This window comes from Anolis sagrei, chromosome 4 (genome assembly GCF_037176765.1).
Source record: "Anolis sagrei isolate rAnoSag1 chromosome 4, rAnoSag1.mat, whole genome shotgun sequence".
NCBI classification, from domain to species: domain Eukaryota; kingdom Metazoa; phylum Chordata; class Lepidosauria; order Squamata; family Dactyloidae; genus Anolis; species Anolis sagrei.
In genome coordinates this window covers 193,579,131-193,598,860 of record NC_090024.1, presented here as the reverse complement: position 1 = coordinate 193,598,860, position 19,730 = coordinate 193,579,131, and the positions used below count along the sequence as shown (strand labels likewise).

At 37.3% G+C, this 19,730-nt stretch overlaps 1 protein-coding gene across 27 annotated transcripts in view; it reads right to left on the bottom strand.

The window, feature by feature from the left end:
- NFASC (neurofascin) overlaps positions 1–19,730 on the bottom strand; it is a 220,330-nt gene that overhangs the window by 107,299 nt on the left and 93,301 nt on the right. For 22 of the 27 annotated variants that reach the window (XM_060772940.2, XM_060772945.2, XM_060772947.2 and 19 more), the window contains exons 4-8: positions 15,245–15,262; positions 14,337–14,442; positions 13,142–13,338; positions 10,469–10,591; positions 8,544–8,714 (exon numbers count right to left, since the gene is read on the bottom strand). In XM_060772940.2, the coding sequence (XP_060628923.2) occupies positions 8,544–8,714; positions 10,469–10,591; positions 13,142–13,338; positions 14,337–14,442; positions 15,245–15,262 (615 nt within the window). The remainder of the gene's footprint in view (positions 1–8,543; positions 8,715–10,468; positions 10,592–13,141; positions 13,339–14,336; positions 14,443–15,244; positions 15,263–19,730) is intronic. The other 5 variants (XM_060772942.2, XM_060772953.2, XM_060772956.2 and 2 more) reach the window with 1 other exon arrangement.

Genomic DNA, 19,730 nt, shown 5'->3' with positions numbered 1-19,730 from the left:
GAGTAACAAAAAGACTTAATGGAAGGGAGGGACACAAAAAAGAAACAAAACACATAACACGAAATTTAAAAACAAAATAAAATAAAAGCAAAAAAAGAAAGAATGAGGCAATGTCATACACAGAACATCCAAAAACTCATAAACATAATATGAAAAGAAGTGTGAAAACACAAAGCAAAAGGTGACAGCAATTAATGAAGACTGCCTTACTTTTAGGAAATGTAGGATTGTGAGTTTATTCTGATATTGTGTGGTGGCAACACCAGAACTTTCTACCTTTCCACTTCTCTTAAAGCCCTTCCCACCAGAGAACTGTTCTGGAGAGTGTCTCAGATCTTCAGATCCAGCTTGGGTGGCTTACATAGGGAGTTTACACAGGGAAGGAAAGCATTATAAATAACCAAACAAGAATTCCCGGTGTGCATTATTATTTACTAGTTTAAGAAAACAGCAATTCTGTGTTTCCATGCCAACCATGGGCATGAAAAAGTCCCTGCCTGCAGTCAAACATAGGAAAATACCTTCTGACAATTCTTTATTTATTTATATTTCTTGTTTTATTGTCACCCATGGAAACTAAATAGATTGCTGAATAATCCGGATATTAAGCAAGACAAGCAAAGACGAGAAAAGTGCAGAAGGGAATTAAAAATGGGGAGTAAAACCTGAAGTCTTTACTTCTGAACAATCTAATGATGGGAGTAGAGGTCATCCATCATTGCTTCAATGCAACAATAGCCCTTGGTGAAAACTGAAAATGATGACTGGGTTTTTACCATGATAACAGTTGTTTTCCCCAAAAAAGTAAGAAGACATCCTTCTGCAAGTGTATCTTTTTTCACAATAGGAAAATCTTTTCACACTTAGGCTTATCAAATTAAGTGTACATGAAATCTACACCACATTTTCAGGTGTTTGAATTTTCATCATCTTTCCTGTCCCTGCTTTGCTTAACATGTATTTTGAAAAAACTTATTCATTTTATGACATTTTATTTGATCCAGGTAAATTTATTTTTCTACCATTTCTTTTTTACAAAAGCTGTACTCTTAGCCCATTGATTCTATTGGCAAAGGGATTCTGGGAAGTGTATTCTGAAAAAGCAACCTTTCCACTCTACATGTATGTTAGTGCATAATGGGCAAAAGAAAAAAAAACCCAAATCTCGTAGACAGAGCTGTTTAATTTCCAATAGAAATTCTATTTCGTGAAATTTTATCGCTCTCAATGGCTGGATCTACACTGTCCTATAACGCCGTTTGAGACTCATAATACAGTATAACTGCACTGAACTGAATTATATGGGTCTACACTGACCATATAATGCAGTTCCAAATGGTATTATGTGGCAGTGCAGATTCAGCCTGTGACTCTCTTTCTCTCTCTCACACACAAATACCCCCTCCTCCAAGTTGCTATTTGCTTCTACTGTGGGGATGTGGTGTTGTTTTCAAATTAACCAAATTATGGCATACATACCAGGATATCTAAAAGATGAAAGCTGATTTTTTTAATCAAGGAAATTGTTAAAGCTTAGTAATCTATGTTGGACACTCATTCTGCACAAACATGTTCCAGTTAACCCAATGATATCCAGTGAGTTTGGGATTCATGTATTTATTCACAAACTTTCGGAAGAAGTGAATATTTTCTATCATGAAAGAATCAATCAAATAACTGGTTTTAAAATAAAAATGGTTATAAAGTAGAAAAACAAATATAAATGTTGAAATAATTATTTTGGTTCTTTTTTTAAGTTTGAGAGAAAAATAAAGTACACATTAAACTTATTGTTCAAAAATCAATGGAAAATTGCGAACTTTAGCTGAAATGTCATGAGACAGAGCTCACCACCCAAATCAATAGCAAAATGAACTGCAAGAAGGATTAAAAGTATAATCAACATTTATATTCACTCTTGAGAAATGAACTCTCTGGGGTTTTAAAAAATGATATAATCACAGATTGAAGTGATGAGAACCAGAGGATGGAAAAATTGACTTCATAGGGAAATGACTGAGAGTGAAGAATATTTCAGATGAAAATAGTGACCATATTTGGCAGCCACCTATTTAATCAATGTGGCTTATCACATGGTGGATTGTGGAAACATTTCAACTGCTTATAAAGTGGGTTAAGATAAGCTCTGATTTTTGAGGAAAAAATGCATTTTTGTCTTCATTTTGACTGACAATTACAATAGCCAGTTTCCAATATTCTCCCCACAGAGGCGGCCCTAGGTAATTTTCAATGGTAAGCAAACAGTATTTTGGTGCCCTCCCCCCAACCAATCATTGATATATATTTTCTGTTCGTCATGGGAGTTCTGTGTGCCATATTTGGTTCAATTCCATCATTGGTGGAGTTCAGAATGCTCTTTGATTTTAAGTGAACTATACATCCCAGTAACTATAACTCGCATATGTCAAGGTCTATTTTCCCCCAAGAGTACCTCAAGAGCGCCCCTGGGCAAAATCAACTATACTGCGAATGCTTACTTTGTGTAATGGGTTGAGCCACCCCTGTCTCCCCATCACCTGTAGTTTCAATGAAATTCTGTCTCTACTTGTTAGTACAGACTTATACCAGAAACATGATGGTGCCCGTCCATCTTAACTAACTTTATCATTTTCAGTTTACAGCTTAGATTCAAGATTGTAAATTTGATTGGACTGCAGTTCACACAGACCTTGCAAACATGGCCAACGCTGAGGAATGTTGCTCAACAACATCTACAGATCAATAGGTTTCCACTGTTGACATGTTGTATATGCCTTCAGGTTGCCTGTCAATGTATGATTATTCCAAAAATCTAAGGAGCTTAGAACGGCAAGTTATTTTTCCTATAAGTATTTGTTTTAAATAAAAAAAGTAATCTGCTTGAATCTGAAACATTAAGACCACACATATTATGTTTTTAAGAATTATTACAATCTGAATGTGTTTTGCCTTAAAGAGGTTCGATAAGACATGGAATGTAGTGTTCTGCATCACCAACATAGACTAAAGCTCTGACCTCAATACATTTGAAATGAAAACAATGATTTCAATTTTTGTTGTTATCAAGTTGGTGCAGATGACACAATCATAATAAAGGAATAACTTCTGTATGGTGGATCACTTCACAGTTCAAAACACTGGACAACTCTTCCAGTTTAAGAAACAGATCAATTTATTATTTACAAACACATAAAAGCAGTTCAGTTCATTTGAACATGAGACAAAGAAATCTATTTGACATACGGAAAGGAAGTCACTCTCCATGGGAAAGGCCTCTAGGGAAAGAATTTGCATTCTGCCATTAAAAAAGATCTCCAAATGAACACTTAAAAGAAAGACCAAGATGACTGGACATACAGTTGACTCAATGAGGTGAATGACCACTGCTAACCTGGAGGTCTATTAGTAAATAAATAAGGATAACATGGCACGCAAATTGCTATATTTTTCACAGAATATTGTACTGTTCAAATCCCCTAGCTTCAACAGTCTTCCATTAAACCCAACAGACTAATAGCTCTAGAAAGTGTCAGGTTGAGAAAGGTTATCTTAAGATCCTGGAACGCCATCTGTTTTGTTAGGTTTTCTCACTGATCTCTATTTCTCTTATGTTCTATCTGTCCTTCCTTGCCAACTTGTCTTTCAGATGCCTTGTTAATAAGGAGTTGGCTGCATGAAAAATTATGTCTCTATTTCAGCTAGAAGATACAAATCTACTACCAGTCAGCAATAAGTGGCTGGCTTCAAAGATCAATCAGTGAATCTAGAGTGGAGAATTCTTCATCAGAAATGTCTGTCTCAATCAGAAATTGAAGGCCTTTGAACATACACACAACATTTCTTTTGCACAACTGAATCCCTTTATTTCCTGTGCCTCCCCACTTTTAGTTAAAAAGTATGATCTGTAGATATCAGTAGTATAATGTTTTGTATGCAAGAGTCTAGGATCCCAATTCATGACATTTAAGAAAGGGTATCCACCAAGCCTCTTTCTCTGCATCCTTTTGACCTTAATACTTGTTTATTCAAATATCTTAATTTGACTTGAAAGTATGCACTGTTAGGCTAATGAAATAAAGTGATGTCTGCACTCATTCATTTGTTGTTAGTCTGTGTTTCATATGACATGTGAAATGTTTGCAGCAAAAGTTCAGAAATGTAGCCTGAGGACTGATAACAACATCTACTTTGGCAGCTGGGTCAAGTCCTAAGAACACTTCTCTACTCTCTTGTCACCCAAAGATGAGGAATCTAAGAGCCCAATCTCTCTTCATAATGCATGTATTACCACCAGATCCCTGAAGATAGATTCGGCAGAATTTTTGGGTGAAATAGAAGCTTCTCCTTCAGAGATGAAATAACTAAGGACACATCAATACTGAATAATCAGGGGCCAATCTGGTGTATCAAATTCTGGATTGGCCCCATGACAGTTTTGACTGCCAGATACGGAGATGAGAAGGAGTCCTGGCAGCCACCCTTACTGTCCCTCTCTCATTCTTGAAACTGCACATTGTAATCTTGTGATATGGCCAGGTAAAGATTTATATCAATAATATTACTATTACTACTACCAAGTTGAATAGGGCAATTTAGGAAAGAGAGTGGCTGGAGAAAGCAGGTAAAAATCTCACAAGAAGAGCATCCTGAACATTTAATAAAAATGTTTATCTGGATGATTTGTGTTTGAAGTAGCACATAGTTCTTCACCATTCAAAGGCTTTACAATGAGTTTAGACACAGTCATTAATAATAAAGCTAGCTGTCATCATGGCTATGTGCTACCTCTAGTATCAGGTAATATAACTCTCATTGCAAGTTGCTGGGAAACAAAAGCAGAAGAGAGCTATTTTTAATGTTCTGCTTCAGGACTTCCTATAGGTGTCTGGATACAGTAGGAACAGGGTGCTGGATTACAAATCCTTCATTCTGACCCAGCAGAGTGAAGGATTGTGTGCCTAATTCCCACTAACAAGAAACTCATAAATTTATTAGGAAGATGTAGAGTTACTCAGACCTCCAATGTTCATAAGTAATTGTTGTTCTGAATTCTAGGGGTAGATATTATGCCCTAGATTGGGGAGGGGGGAGGTGTTGTATACTGACCACTCCTGCTGTTTGGGTATTCACTCTAAAAGATTGATGCGTTTAAAGAAAGGAAAACACCTTAGAGATGTAAAAAAGTCTATTGCATTTTTTCAAAAAAGTGGTTCTAATAAAAGTGGACATAGCAATCTTATTCGTTACCTGGAAATATGTCTCAACCAGGCTTGCTTCTAAGTAGGCATTTAAAAAAATGACACAAGCTAGGATAGGAAGTTGTGGATTTAGCTAGCTCTGTCTAAGTTCCAACTTATGAAATTCTTGAAAGTGTGTGGCTCACTGAATAAAGGGGTGGTTGAAAAGGAGGGGTGGGAGAGAGCCCCTCCCCCCCCCAAAAGTGGAGGAAATGAGAGTGAGAGATGGGAGTGAGGAAAACTTTTTTACAAAATTATCCAAGTACCTAGTGCACTGCGAATAATAAACACACTATAGAAGTCCAAAGGTATGAGGTGCAAAACCAAAGTATCAAGTCAATAAAAATGAGAGGAGGAAAGGGCAAAAATTGAAAACACACACAAACCATATATACACACACCATTCATCATCCAGAAAGGCTTGCAACTACTACCACACTTTCTGTTCGGTGAGGAGGAAGGAACACAAGTCTTGGATCTAAAAGACCTTATGTTATTTTGAAAGCCTTTAAGGGATAAAAAATCACCTCTCCCAACTTTCAATTGCAGGCAAGATTGTACCATGTTATTGTCTGTAATGCACAAAGCCAAAACAATTAGCCATGCAGTATAGACCTTTGTGATGCAGTTCCTCTGGTCTTAATTCTCCTCCTCCTGAGGCCTTCCCCAATTAACAGAACTTGACAGAAGGAGAACTACCCAATTCCTAGCAAATTCCAGTGACCTACTATAATTAATTCATTTAAAGTGTAGGATTAACTAATATTAATCAAGGAATCAATAGAGTTTGGTCACATAAGGGGCACAATCTAATGAATTAATAATTTTGTGAGTTCATTAACATTTCCCCCACGTCTTGTATGTCTGCCTGACGATCTCTTTATCTATGTATCTTCCCATTTTTTTTTCTTTAGCCTCATTAATCTTTTGTTTCATTTTCTAGAAACAAAAGGGATCCACAAGAAAGAACATATCCATCCATCCTCTTTTTTTCTTTTTTAACAATTTAGTTACCATAAGATGAGATTTACAGTGATTAATACTGTGAGACCATATTAAAGGTCTCTCCTGTAAACATTCAAGGGTTTCCTCCTTGATGTTCCCAAGACTGTAACACTTAACAATTATCATCTACACTGTCACATAAGTCAAAAACTTTTTGACCAAAAAATGAATCTCCAAAACCTGGCTTGACCTCTATATGGGTCAATATGGGCCAATGCTATAAAAAGGATTCAATGACAAAAGGCAGAAGCAAGAAGCACTTTCACCCCATTACATCTGTCCTGTCCAACCAGGAGAAAGAAAGGCAGGATTCTTTCCTATCTCACCTTTTTCAGCTTGAATAGAGGTAAGATAGGAGGCAAGGAGTGAGGGCTGCCTAACTTTCACTGTTTTAGGCAAGGGAGGGGTAATCTATGAATGCACGCCACCAGCAAGGGAGCCCCTTTGGATTGAAGATTTCCCCAAGTATTAGGAATTAATCAGCTTCCATCTCTCTGCCTTATTTTATTTATACATGCCAGCCCTGAGAGAGAGAGAGAATGAACATGCTCAAACCAAGAGGACAGCTTAACCTACAAATACTTTTACAGACAAGAAAGGGTTAATACAAAGTATTAACTCTATAGACTCTTCACTCTCCTCTTATGGGAAATCTCTTATTAAAGTAGCAAGACCAAATTCTAATCCTATTCCCCCCACCCAATTACAAGATAAGATGCTGTTTGCTGGGTTGAGACTGAGGTCATTTGCAAGTAGGCATAAGATGCCCATGCAGTTGCTTCCGCTCTACAGGACACTCTTCCCATGGAGATTGCTGAGAGAGGGTTGTTGTTTATCAATAATTTAGCCCTCTTCGGTACGCCTTTCAAATTAACAGTGGGTACACCACACACTGCTGGCTCATGCCCTCTTCTCAAGGACTCCCTTTCTTTCCAGCCTATATGACATAAAACGTCTAAATAATTCAGACATTATTTTGATCAGAAATAAGCACTTACACAGAAACATCTTGACACCTAACGAAGCAGTAAGTAGAAATACAGAAAGAATTTTCTGTATTTTCATTTTCTAGAAACAAAAGGGTTTGACAGCAGGGTTTGACAGCCTGTGGCTCTCCAGAGGGTTTTTTTTTTTTACTATAACTCCACAATCCTCAACCAGGAAATAATGGACTATAGTCCAAAACATGTGGAAAGTCACTGTTTGCCCACTTGTTCTGTAAAGTCATAAACATACAGATTAATGGCCATTTGGGCACCAAAAATAAGCAGGTAAACAAATAGGATGTTCCTCCTGGCACAGCTTTAAGTCATGCCATCAGTACTGATGGCAAGCAGTCACATAATAAATGTTTTATAGGCCCTCATGGTACTTTTCATAGATATGTCCAATGTCGTTTATCTTCAATCCCTGTCAGTGGCATAATGGGTGGGTCTGAAAGTTCTGGATATTAGAAAACAGCCTTTCAAGGCATTGGGAGAAGTAAATGAAATGACCAGAATTAAGACAAGAATCCGCATTCTGCCAAGTATAACCTTCTTTCATAAATAAGTCATAAAATGAAGAAATAAAGTTCACCAGACTGAAATAAAAGTATAAAATAAATAAGCACCTTCAGCACTATTTGAAATACTTTTTTCAACAAATCAAATGAGATTGGAAGCTGCTTTAGGATTTCTGAAATGATCAGTCACTTCCGCAAAACACTCAGATAAAACCATTGGCTCAAACAGCATTTTCAGAGAACTGTAGATTGAAATTCTCAAGTCCATAGCAACAAGAAAACTGAGGAGTGCAAAATGCAACAGCTAGTGAGTATATCTATTAGTGGAGTCTTGTATCATAGATATCCAGGCAATAAATTATTCCTTTTTTTAAAAAAAATCCATAGACTGTAAGGATAAAGGCAGCTTATCAGTCTCTTAAAATTAATGATAGTCATATGGGAAATGGAAAGTTTAGATTTATTATATGGGTCTTGATGTCTCTAATGTTCATGGTGAATGAAAGATACTATCTGCATAATAGAAGTGCTTTCAAAATGTATTCTGTGCAACAAGTGCCAAAATCCACATTATACTAGCTTGATTTCCTTGGAGATAGAAGAGCACCAGTTTGAGAATACACAAAATGAGAAAACATAATAACTCAGACAATGTAACAAAGAGTAACATCAAGAACAACAACAACAGTACTTCCAGAATTGTATGGAGATGATTTCTCTGAGTTTTGCCATCCAATGGCTACACAAGGGATCTTTCTCATATAGTTCCAGACAAGCTGAGCATAGTAAATACTTACTGGTCAGGACCTTGAGTGTATAAGGATTTTTCTGCTGAATTGTGTGGGTGAAGGCAAACCGAGCATTGCAGCTATAGTCAGTCTGGGAGTCTTCTTGCAGGACATTGGAAAAATACAAGTCACCGTTATGTCCTTGGGAGACACGCTTGTCTTGGTGGATTGGCTCCATGGCTGTAAGAAAGAACTATAATTGTCAGGGTCATATGCCTTTGCACTGGAATGGATGGCAACTGTCTGTCAGTACTAACAGCTTGAAAAAGGCATATATTGATTAATTCCATCTAGCACTGGGATATAGCACTCAACCTATGTATTCAAGAAGCTCAAGTCAGTTACTACTGCTTCGGCTATAGGCAATAAACCAACAGAAAGAAATCCATTCTATTTACAACTGTGTATTCAGAATGACATGCCAATTCTTCAGTATAAATATTTTCACAATGGTATAATAAAATTAATGATCGTTTATTGCAATACGACATATGAGAAAGTCCATATAGCTTGTTGTGAGGCTAGCACCAGTAGTAGGCACACAAAGAACAAGTGTTTTTTGAGGGCATGTGATCACTTTTCAAAAAATTGTTGTGTTTTGGATGATTCTAAATAAATTTAACTATATTAATTTTTATTGTCGGGGCTTTAGCTGATCTTGTTTTAAACTTTGTCAACACGTTGTTAAAAGAAGGGCAGCATACAAACAGAAATGGGATAAATAAACAAATATAGGATCAAGTCACACTGTGTATTTGCCCCATTCATATCCAAACTATGGAGAAAATATTTTATTTGAGAAGGCAGATCTTCATATTAAACAAATTAGCCCTTGCTGACAGTTACAGTGCCATATAAAATCCAGATTATCTGCTTTGAACTGGATTATATGGCAGTGTAGACTCATATAATCCAGTTCAAAGCAGAAAATGTGGATTATCTGCTTTGATAATCTGGATTATATGACAGTGTGGAAGTGGCCTTAGTGACTGCTTAAGACGGCATTTCTATATGCAACAAGGAAGTCACAGGTAATCTATGTCCCCTTCTACACTGTCATATAAAATCCAGATTATCTGCTTTGAACAGGATTATATGACAATGTAGATTCATATAACACTGCTTGTGACAGATGGTCTGTAATACATGAAGTACAAATCATCTCAGGAAAAAGTCAAACTTTGGCAAGGTGGGCATGGGGAATAGCTGCGTATCGAGGATTGCCACTCAGCAAAGGGAATATCTAAGGTGTCTTTGGGCACTGTCAGGCCTGCCAACTTCTAAAACAACTTGCTGAGTTCTAAAAGCCTATTGTGGACTATTTTTCACATATATTTTCAAACAGACTATTCAGCAATCTCCAATCGAAGGCCTAGATTAACTAATAAAATACTATAGGTTCCCTGATGAGATCTGTTCTACACCCCCACACTACTTACAATTGTCACTCTTTTCAAGTATGTGATGGTTTAAAATACAAACCACATGAATTGTCAATATATCATTTCCTAATTTCCAGGTAACTCAATGTAGCTAATGAGCACATTACAGTGGAGAATGTGTGGTGTGAAACATTTTCTCTGTAATGTTTTTTTTTATAAAAACCCTTAACTTGCATTTTTTGGATTAATACAGAATTAGGTGCAATCTGATATGGCAAATCCATATACATTTCAGCTTGAAATGCATTCCAATGAAATCAAAATGTTTTACCTTGCAGGCACTTTCAAGGAAAAACACTGCATGCATGTCTGAAATATCACAAGCACACTTCTGTCAAAGGAACTGTGTAGTTATTAAAACAACCCTCAGGACAACACCCACAAGCACGTATATAATTTCTCCTCTATAAATCAACAACCTACATGTAGAACAGACTTGGAAGTGGAAAAATGGGGTAACTACATTTGACAGATGTGCCCATCCCTACTTACAGCTGCTCATCCAGAAGATAGCAGGAGGTGGCAGACCAGGAGGGGGGTTGCATGCCAAGATAAGCTGAGCACCTTCGTGAACTTCTTGAATGTCCAAGTTTTCTTTCGGCCATAAAGGAGATTCTGTAATGAGAAAATATTGAAAGACAATATATTTATATGAGAATAGACCAGAGGCTAATGCATCAGGGATTCCAATTTATGAAACTTTTAAAGAGTCCTCTATATACTTATATTAATCAACTAATAAAGGCCACAACTTGTTTTATAGGTTACAGCAGCCACACATGGGTCCTAAATCCAACATTGGCCAGTTGTGTGCTATGCTGATAGCAGGTGTTCCACATAAACAGGGAGAGGCCACGATGCCAAGTTGTAATGCCTGCACTTTGCCCCTGATGTCGCAGGAGGGGACAATGCCTAAGTGCCTGTCCAGACACTGATTTGAACACACCTATGCAGCCACTTCCACCAGCACACAGTAGTAAAGACAGTCCAAAATTCGAAAGTAAGTGGACACAAAAAAAACAAAAAACAAAAACAGATCTGAATCCAGGGCCCATGCCAACCACCCCAAGTTGTGACAGAGCCAAAAACACCAAGCAAATCAACAACAACCAGCAAATCAACAACAATCAAACTACAGAAACAGGTGGGTGGGGTGAGAGCTCGGAGACACCTGAGCTTGGGAGCCATGAGAGCCTACATTTATACAGGGGAGGCAGACTAGAGGGAAAGAGTTCTCTCACAAGACAGCTGTTCAGCAGCCACTGGCTTTTCAATTTCGCAAACAGATGAAAAAGGAAAAACTCATGGAGGAAAGGCACACATTTTCAGTCAAAACATGAACACCAGCCTCACTTTCTAATAGGTTTTCAAATTATTACATAACATACAATGAAAGACAAATTGATCAGTTCAGAGGAGCAACCTTTCAACAATATAGACACTATATTTACTATTTGCATTAAGTATTATGAAAGGGGTAGTTCTTATAGCTTCTCCACCAGTTTAATATGTCAAGTCATCTAATTAAATTCTCAATTGTTTTGAAGAACAAAAGCTTGGAGAAAACTGCACTGTCTCATGTATCAGAAACTTTATTTTTTCTCTAGTTTTAAAACCTCCGCTATAGTTAAGTGAAAATTAGAATTGATAGATGCACTTTAAACCAGGACCAGAAACTATATTTGCTGGGCAATATCCAAAAGAACACAATAATTTAATGTTATACTATTCATGCCTTTGACTGTATGTCTATTAATTTTATTCAATAGTGTTGCCTATGTGTCAATATCAACATGTATTCTATGTTTTTGTGTGTTTATCTTCCATAATCTGTAATCTTTTCAAATCCACCTAGTTTGGATTCCTTACAAACTACATCCAAGCATGAATTTCTACGTAACAGGAAATTTCGAATTTTAAAAGCCAAAGCCTCTCTAAAGGTAAGGCTTAGCTTTTTCCTAGAAAATAATCATGTAAAATTTTCCATTTTAAAACACATTTGGTGGCCAGAGGTCAAACTCTTTCAGTATTTAACAGAGAGTCTCTATTAGAATCTCATCTGTGGATTACCTGAAAAACACCACTGATTCATGTGTTGCTATACAGGTACAGGTACACACACACACTCCAGCCTCTACTTGGTGACCTCTGAAGGTCATCTCTGAACAACCAGCAGGTTACCTTTGAACAATCAGAACAATCTATTTCTGAGTAATTTAGAAACAATCAACTGGGTAGGGATACTAACTGACATTAAATGCACCGGGACTGTGGCACAGCTGGCTGGGAGTCAGCTGCATTAAGTTCACTACTGACCGAAAGATCATGAGTTCAAAGCCAGCCCGGGTCAGAGTGAGCTCCCAACCAAAATTGTGTAGCTTGTTGTTGACTTTTGCAGTCCAAAAGACAGTTGCATCTGTCAAGTAGGAAAATTAGGTACCACTTTGTTGGGAGACGAATTTAACTGATTTACGAGGCCATAAAAATCACCAGGAAGTATGCAAAGAATGAGGAAGTGACAGCTCCCTTGGTGGCCAGAAGCTGGAATGTTAAATAGTATCCGAGTGTCTGTCTATATATGTTGTGTGTCTATGGCATTGAATGTTTGCCATGTATATGTATATTGTAATCCACCCTGAGTCTCCTGCGGGGTGAGAAGGGCAGAATATAAATGCTTTAAATAAATAAATGGAACAAAACAAACAATAGAAACAGAATTGACAGAAATGCAGGCATGTAGCCGGGGCAGGGTGGGGTGGGGTGGGCTGAAGCGGGTGAAATTCTCAGTGTGGTCCGCAAGAAGGCCTTACTGGTACATTATTTAAACTGTTAAGTTTATTCATATCATGATCTGATCGCCATGCTCAATATATCCCATATGCATGGGGGTATTGGGATAATAATACAAAAGGTTTGCTAGGGTAGACCCCTCCCCCCCCCCCGGCAAATCAAAATCCTGGTTATGGGCCTGTGTTAAAGGAATGTTGTGGCTCTTCCTCTGGATTAATTCTGTGGGTTTTCACACCTTGAAAGTTCCACTTAAATTGGTACTAGGAGTAGAATCCAATAAACTATATACAACCAATTATCTTTTGCAAAAAAGCATGAACACACAGATTATAAGACTACATACAGTAAGGTTACAAATCTCGTCATTATACTCACTTGAAACCTGTAGGAATATTTTATTGGAGATGGCTGTACCAAAATCATTCCGAGCAAAACATTGATATTCCCCCTCGTAGTCCTCCGGCCTACCACCACTGCGGAAGTCAACAGCCAGTGTACCTGACCAATGTCTCATGCTAACTCTTGGGTCTTTTGCAACATTGAAGAACTTCCCATTGCGTGTCCATGAAAATCTGCAAATATGGTCAAAGATAATAGTTCATATATCATTTGTGATTTACAAAGTATCCTTGCATTAAAACATGCCAATATATTAGCATATAAATGTTATCCTTTGTGGTATTAAGAGCTAAAATTGGAAGACAAAACAGAAGAGATAAAACACTGCTTGGGTGTTTTCCCCATAACAAACTTCCCATGGTATTTTTTAATGCATTCTACAATTAATTCTTGCAGGATAAGTGCCTTAAGGGGCTTCATTAGAATTGTATTGATACAAACTAAACTAATTCTTCCCAAGAGGATTTGCTAATTGTAATTGTACCCAGACAAGATGCAGAACACATCTGATGCAAGCAGTGGCATCTGAGACATTTCATTCATGTTTAAGCGATGGTGCAGAGAGAATGTATGACTCTCCATAGCTGAAGTCCAATACTCCCTAGTCCCAGTCATTTTAGAAATATTTGGAGTTACAATACAAAAACCCTCTATCCAGTGGAGACTGATCTAAAATGGCTACTGCATTGTCCAGTGAGTACTGCAGTGATGGAGACTGCCTTGATGACAAACTACTGAGGGCGGATCTAGAGAGCCCCTTTATTGTGGAAACTTCCGCAATAAAAAGGGTGCTGTCCAGACAACATTTTGGGCAGGCCGGAATTAATTGAACACAAACCAGGAAAAACCTGGTTTGTGCCAAATTAATTTGTTAGTGGGTTTCTTCTGTGCCTTCTTGGAGGCAGGGTGAGCTATTTTGCTTTTTATTTGTGTTTAGGGGGGCTTCTGGGGAGGGAGTTAAGTGTCCCAGTGTTGTACTGGTAGGTACAATGCATGCTTGCTGGGGTGAGTGTGGATAGGGCCTCAGGAACATCCGCGTTTTCTAAACACAGATGCTCCTGGGATAAAACCCTGTCTGGAAAGGCTTTGCAAACCCTGTTTGTAGATCACTCTAAGATCCATGAAGAAGGATGGGAAACAAGCATAAATCATAAATTAGAACTGCACTCACGTAGGGACGGGGTTGCCTTTTGCTTCACATTCAATGAATATGTTATCTCTTGGATCAACAATATAATTCTTCACAGACTGCTTTGTAATAGTGGGAGGCTGATGTACTGCAAAACATATATGAAAGTGGGGACAGCGAAAAATGAATGAATGAAAATAACAAGAAAATTAATAAATAACAAGAAAATAACATTTGAAATAATATAACATTTACAGAAGAAATCTTTTTGGACATTACCTATGTCTTTCATTTATTGTCTTAATTGTGTAAAGCACAAGAACCCTTAACAAAGAAAAATGTAAACTCAACAGTCCACATGTTCATGAAGAAATTGAAGATTGTTATCATAGGTTGTTGTTGCCTTTCTGCTTGTGAGTGGCAAAAGCATGACCATGGCAAAGTTCTACACCACTACTGCAGTGAACTTCAGGGGACATAGCTATTTGTTCTCCCAGACCCAAAGCAGCAGCATATGTTGGGAGATCCAATTTAGGCAAAATTAAGAGTAAATGGTCAGGATCATTTGAGCAGGGAAAGAGGAACCATTCAATGTATTTACATGAATAATGTTTTTCTGGCTATGTTTTCAAACCATCATATATTAAGTATTATTTACTTAAACCCTAAAATTATAGCAGCTCCCTTACTCTGGCTAACATATTTCACATTTTCTATATATTGGCATCTGGTTATGAGGCTAACTGTAAAGAACAGGTTTTAATCTACAATGAAACTACTTTAATGCTTAGTGCTATGACCCGGACAAGCAGTATTGATCCAACAGCCCCTTTCACTTTGGGCCTGTATGCTTTCTTACACATTTGTTGTTGTCATATATAGATTTTGTGTTCTTTTTCAGATGGAGTAGCAGCTACCTCAGAGCAAAAGAAGCAGGTAGTATGACTTACATGATTCTTGAATACTTGCTGTTAATTCGAAGGTGTAAGCATATTAAAAAAGAAAGAAGGAGAGAAAAAATAGGCAGGGTCAATCTAAAATGTTTAAAATCTATATTAATTATAGAGGTAAATATATTAAAAGGTTAAATAAATACATCTATCAAGCAGTTTTTAATATAATTAGACCTGGTGCTCTGAGCTCCTGTAAAAGAAAGTTCGAGAAAGTAACAACAAAAAAGTGGGGAAAAGAAAGATTATTTTAAAAAAGTAAGTTTGTAGATGCTATTTCCACAAAGCTTTTTGAGATAGCTCTTCTCAAAATGCAAACCTATAACCTTCTCCAAGGTGGGTGGAATGAACGCTCAAAAAAGAGAAATGTATATATTTCAAATATATAGTTCAAGACATATGCTATAGCTCTGAGGAGAACCTGCAGAAAGGTCTAGGACCTTTAGCCCAGAGGTTGGGAAGTACAGCTTACACTACACATGTAGTGTAACCTCTTTTTTGAGGACTGTAAAATACCTGCATTTTCAACATTTAAAATATTCACTTTAGACTTTCACTCAGGCATAAAAATTGGAAGTAGACTTTCAATCACTTTGGGACTCACATTTCAGAAAAAATGTCTTGCCAGAAGGTAAAACTTGACTTCTGCCACAGATACCTATTCTGCATTTATGACCACATCATTGACATAAGGATGAGACTTTAAAGGTGGTAAGATTTCATTTGGAAAAAATACTTATGAAAAAGTATTTTTACATAAACCAGTCCCTCCTTTCCCTTCTCAATAATGTGTTTAGATTTTTAATATTTTCATTATCAGTTCCTCTTATTGCTCTTTCTGGTTTGGAATATTAGAAATTGTGCTTCTAAGATGAAAGGGAACTGTGTTCAGATGTGATAACCTGATTTCACTGGTGGAGATTCGATTTCACATTCTGGCACCTGTAGAAAACTAATCTCCATGGATGAAGGAGGGCTTAGGGGACTGCAGTTGAGAGGGAAAAGAGAGCTCATTTGCCTAGGGAGCCAGCAATTTGCTCACTTATCATAAACCTAGAGCAGCTGTAGCTATTTATGCACCACCTGCTCAACTTAGTAAAACCTGAAGCCTTTCAAGTTTGCAAATGGGAGTGATGAATTAATTAGCTGAGTCTCTGCCCTGGACAATGGGCAGACACCAGAGGGCTAAGGGAAACCGAGTGCTTTCTGCGATAAATAAAAGGAAGATTAAAAATCCAATTCTCTGACAGATTGTATGAAGGAGAAGGGGATTCCAGAGTCTGGGGTCTTTTCAAGGAAAGCAGGGGGAGGAGGGAGGACCCCTTTGAAATGGATCCAACTGGGTGAGGCAGACGTTTGCCAGATCCCTTAATGTTTTTTACTGTTTGGAAACACCCCGATTTTTCATTTTATTACAAGACCCTGTGATGAGAAAGAATGCACAGAGATATGTTTTATTAACTTGGTTCACCCCAATATCCTTTTTTCTAGCAGGTTTATTTGACTATCAATATTTTATTTATTTATTTATTTATTTATTTATTTACGATATTTATACCCTGCTCTTCTCACCCTGAAGGGCCCCAGAATTTTTGGAAGAAATATGTCTCAGCACCAGCATTTCCTAGTACTTTCCTATTAAAAATATGTCATTGGACAAAATTGCTCACCATAATCATAGTCTTGCTATTTACTTATTTTAACTATTTATTTATTAAAACATTTACAAAGTATTTATTTTAATATATATAATATTATGTTTGGATTTTGTGGCAGAAAGTTTCTTGATTGATTTGCAGACTTTCCTATTCAAACAAACAGAATTTATTACCTCCAGTTACTAGTAGATGAAAGCAATTTTAGGACACCTTTTCATTATGTATAAAGATATACATTATGATGGTCAGTTTAATGAGATGTTAATTAATACTTCTTACATCTTTTGTAATATGAAAACCTATGGGATACTGAACTTTCAAATGTGTGATTGTTCTTAAATTTGTGTTACAACATGCCTTTCTAATAATAAACGATTATTATTTTCCCCAGAAGTCAATGTCTGCATGTTTCTTAATGAACAATCTGCCTGGAAAAAAACATTAATGAATCTCTCTTGCTTATCAAGAAGACTCTGTTTTACAGTTTTTATAGCAATCATGTCCTGCACATATCCAACATTTCTAATCAGTAATTTGACAGCCAAATTTGTAGCAGAAAGAACAAAAAGAGTAGTCAGTTAGATTGAAACCATGTTTTTGTGATATTTTTATGACAAAGCAATTTAGAACTACACAACACTTCATAATGTTATGGATGTTAGCAAAAATGCTCATTCTCTCAGCAGTAACTTGGGTGGGGGGCATGCATGGTAATGGGTGAGAATGTAGCTAAGAATGAATGCAACCATCCAACTTTTCTCTATCTGCCAGCCCATTTCTATTTTTCTCTCAACTTTCTGCCCTCTCTTCCCTTTCCTATACCTGTCTGAAATTAGGCTGAGAGAGCATGAAATAAGGGCTACACAACTAACTCTTGGCTTAATGCAAATCAGTCCACGCAGGCTTTTCTGGATGTATGTTGCTTTGTATATCTAAGATAAAACCCAAAATGGAAATCCTGAAATGATACTTAATTGTAACAGAACACAGTGGGACTTGCTTTTGCATAAATAAACATAGGGATAATATTGTCTATGCAGTCCTACACAGAATTACTTGAGCCATATGAAACACCATATGACTCGGTTCTCACTAGTGAGTCTTTGTTGTTCTGGTTGGGATACATACATTAGCTTAAGACCAATTCTTAGATATACATTTTAGCTGACTTGAAAGGAAACAAAGCTTGCATTGGGAAGCATGCAAACATGTTTTGACAGAACACAATCCTTCTGTCAACAACCAATAATACTCTTGATAGTTTATGCCTCTTGTATAGTGGCTGAATCAAGTAATGAAATGATCTATTTTAAGGTTGATTTAATAATAATTCATACATAGCACCTGCAAAGCAAAGAAACTACAAAGGATTTCCATTAGTTAGAAAACACTTCAGTGACCTGAACAGCTCATCATGAAGATTTAAAGATAATTGTGTGCATATGAACGTTCCTTAATGTTGCCCGTTGAACTATGGAAACACCATGAATTTCATATGTATTCTTAGGTAAGGAATATGTAGAAGTGGTTTTGCCAGTTCCATTCTCTGAAATGTAGCCTACAGCATTTGGTATTCATTGGTGGTCTCCTATATATGTACTAATAAGGGCTGACTCTGCTTAGCTTCCAAGATCAGATGAAATCTGGTGCATTTAGAGTATTTACGAACCACTGTGAAGACTAAGATCTTCTGGGGAGGCTGAGCTCTCAGTCCTGCCACTGTCACAAGCGCTTTTGGCGGGGACAAGAAAGAGGGCCTTTTCAGTGATTGCCCTCCAGCTATGGAACTCCCTTCCTGGTGAGACTAGATCAGCACCCTCCCTCCTGTCCTTCAGAAAGATAGTAAAGACCTGGATGTGGGACCAAGCCAGGTCTTTCGCATCTTTGGGGCAGTGCAATGAGGCAATAATAGGAAACCTAATCTGCTGACGGGAGCCCCCGGTTGCGCAGTGGTTTAAAGCATTGAGCTGCTGAACTTGTTGATCGAAAGGTCGCAGGTTCGATTCCGGGGAGCGGCGTGAGCTTCCGCTGTCAGCCCTAGCTTCTGCCAACCTAGCAGTTCGAAAACATGCAAATGTGAGTAGAAGGTAACGGCGCTCCATGCAGTCATGCTGACCACATGACCTTGGAGGTGTCTACGGACAACGCTGGCTCTTTGGCTTAGAAATGGAGATGAGCACCACACCTCAGAGTCACACATGACTGGACTTAATGTCAGGGGGCTACCTTTACCTTTACCTTAATCTGCTGACCAGAGCCAGCATGGTATCTTGAGGTGGTTTTAAACAGCTGATTTTAAAGTAGATATAAGTGATTTTAAAGTTTGTGTATGTTTATAGTTTTATGTCCTGGCACTGGATATGCTCTGTTGTTGTTCTGCCCTGAGTCCCCTGCAGGGTGAGAAGGGTGGAATATAAATGTTTTATTCATATATATATATATATATATATATATATATGTAAGCCCCTACCCCCACACTAATTCAAAAGCTAACAAATTAGAACTCAAAGAGTATTTCAGTAATAAACCTATGATTTCTGTCTTAGTTTGCACGTTTTACATAATATTTTTATAACATAATTGTTATCTTCCCATTAGAGTAGAAACTACATTTTACATTATGGATGCTTGGACTAATAAACTCTATGTGCAAGTCCTCTATTTCCAGAAGTTCATGGAATTTCTATTCATTTCCTAGAACTTCTGGAAATGGTTTTTTTTTTCATAAAAAGGATATTTTTTCTTTATAAAAATAGATCAAGCTCCCAATCTGCCTTTTAAAAATCGAATATTTCAAAGCAACAGAGAGTATACATTTGGTGTTGACA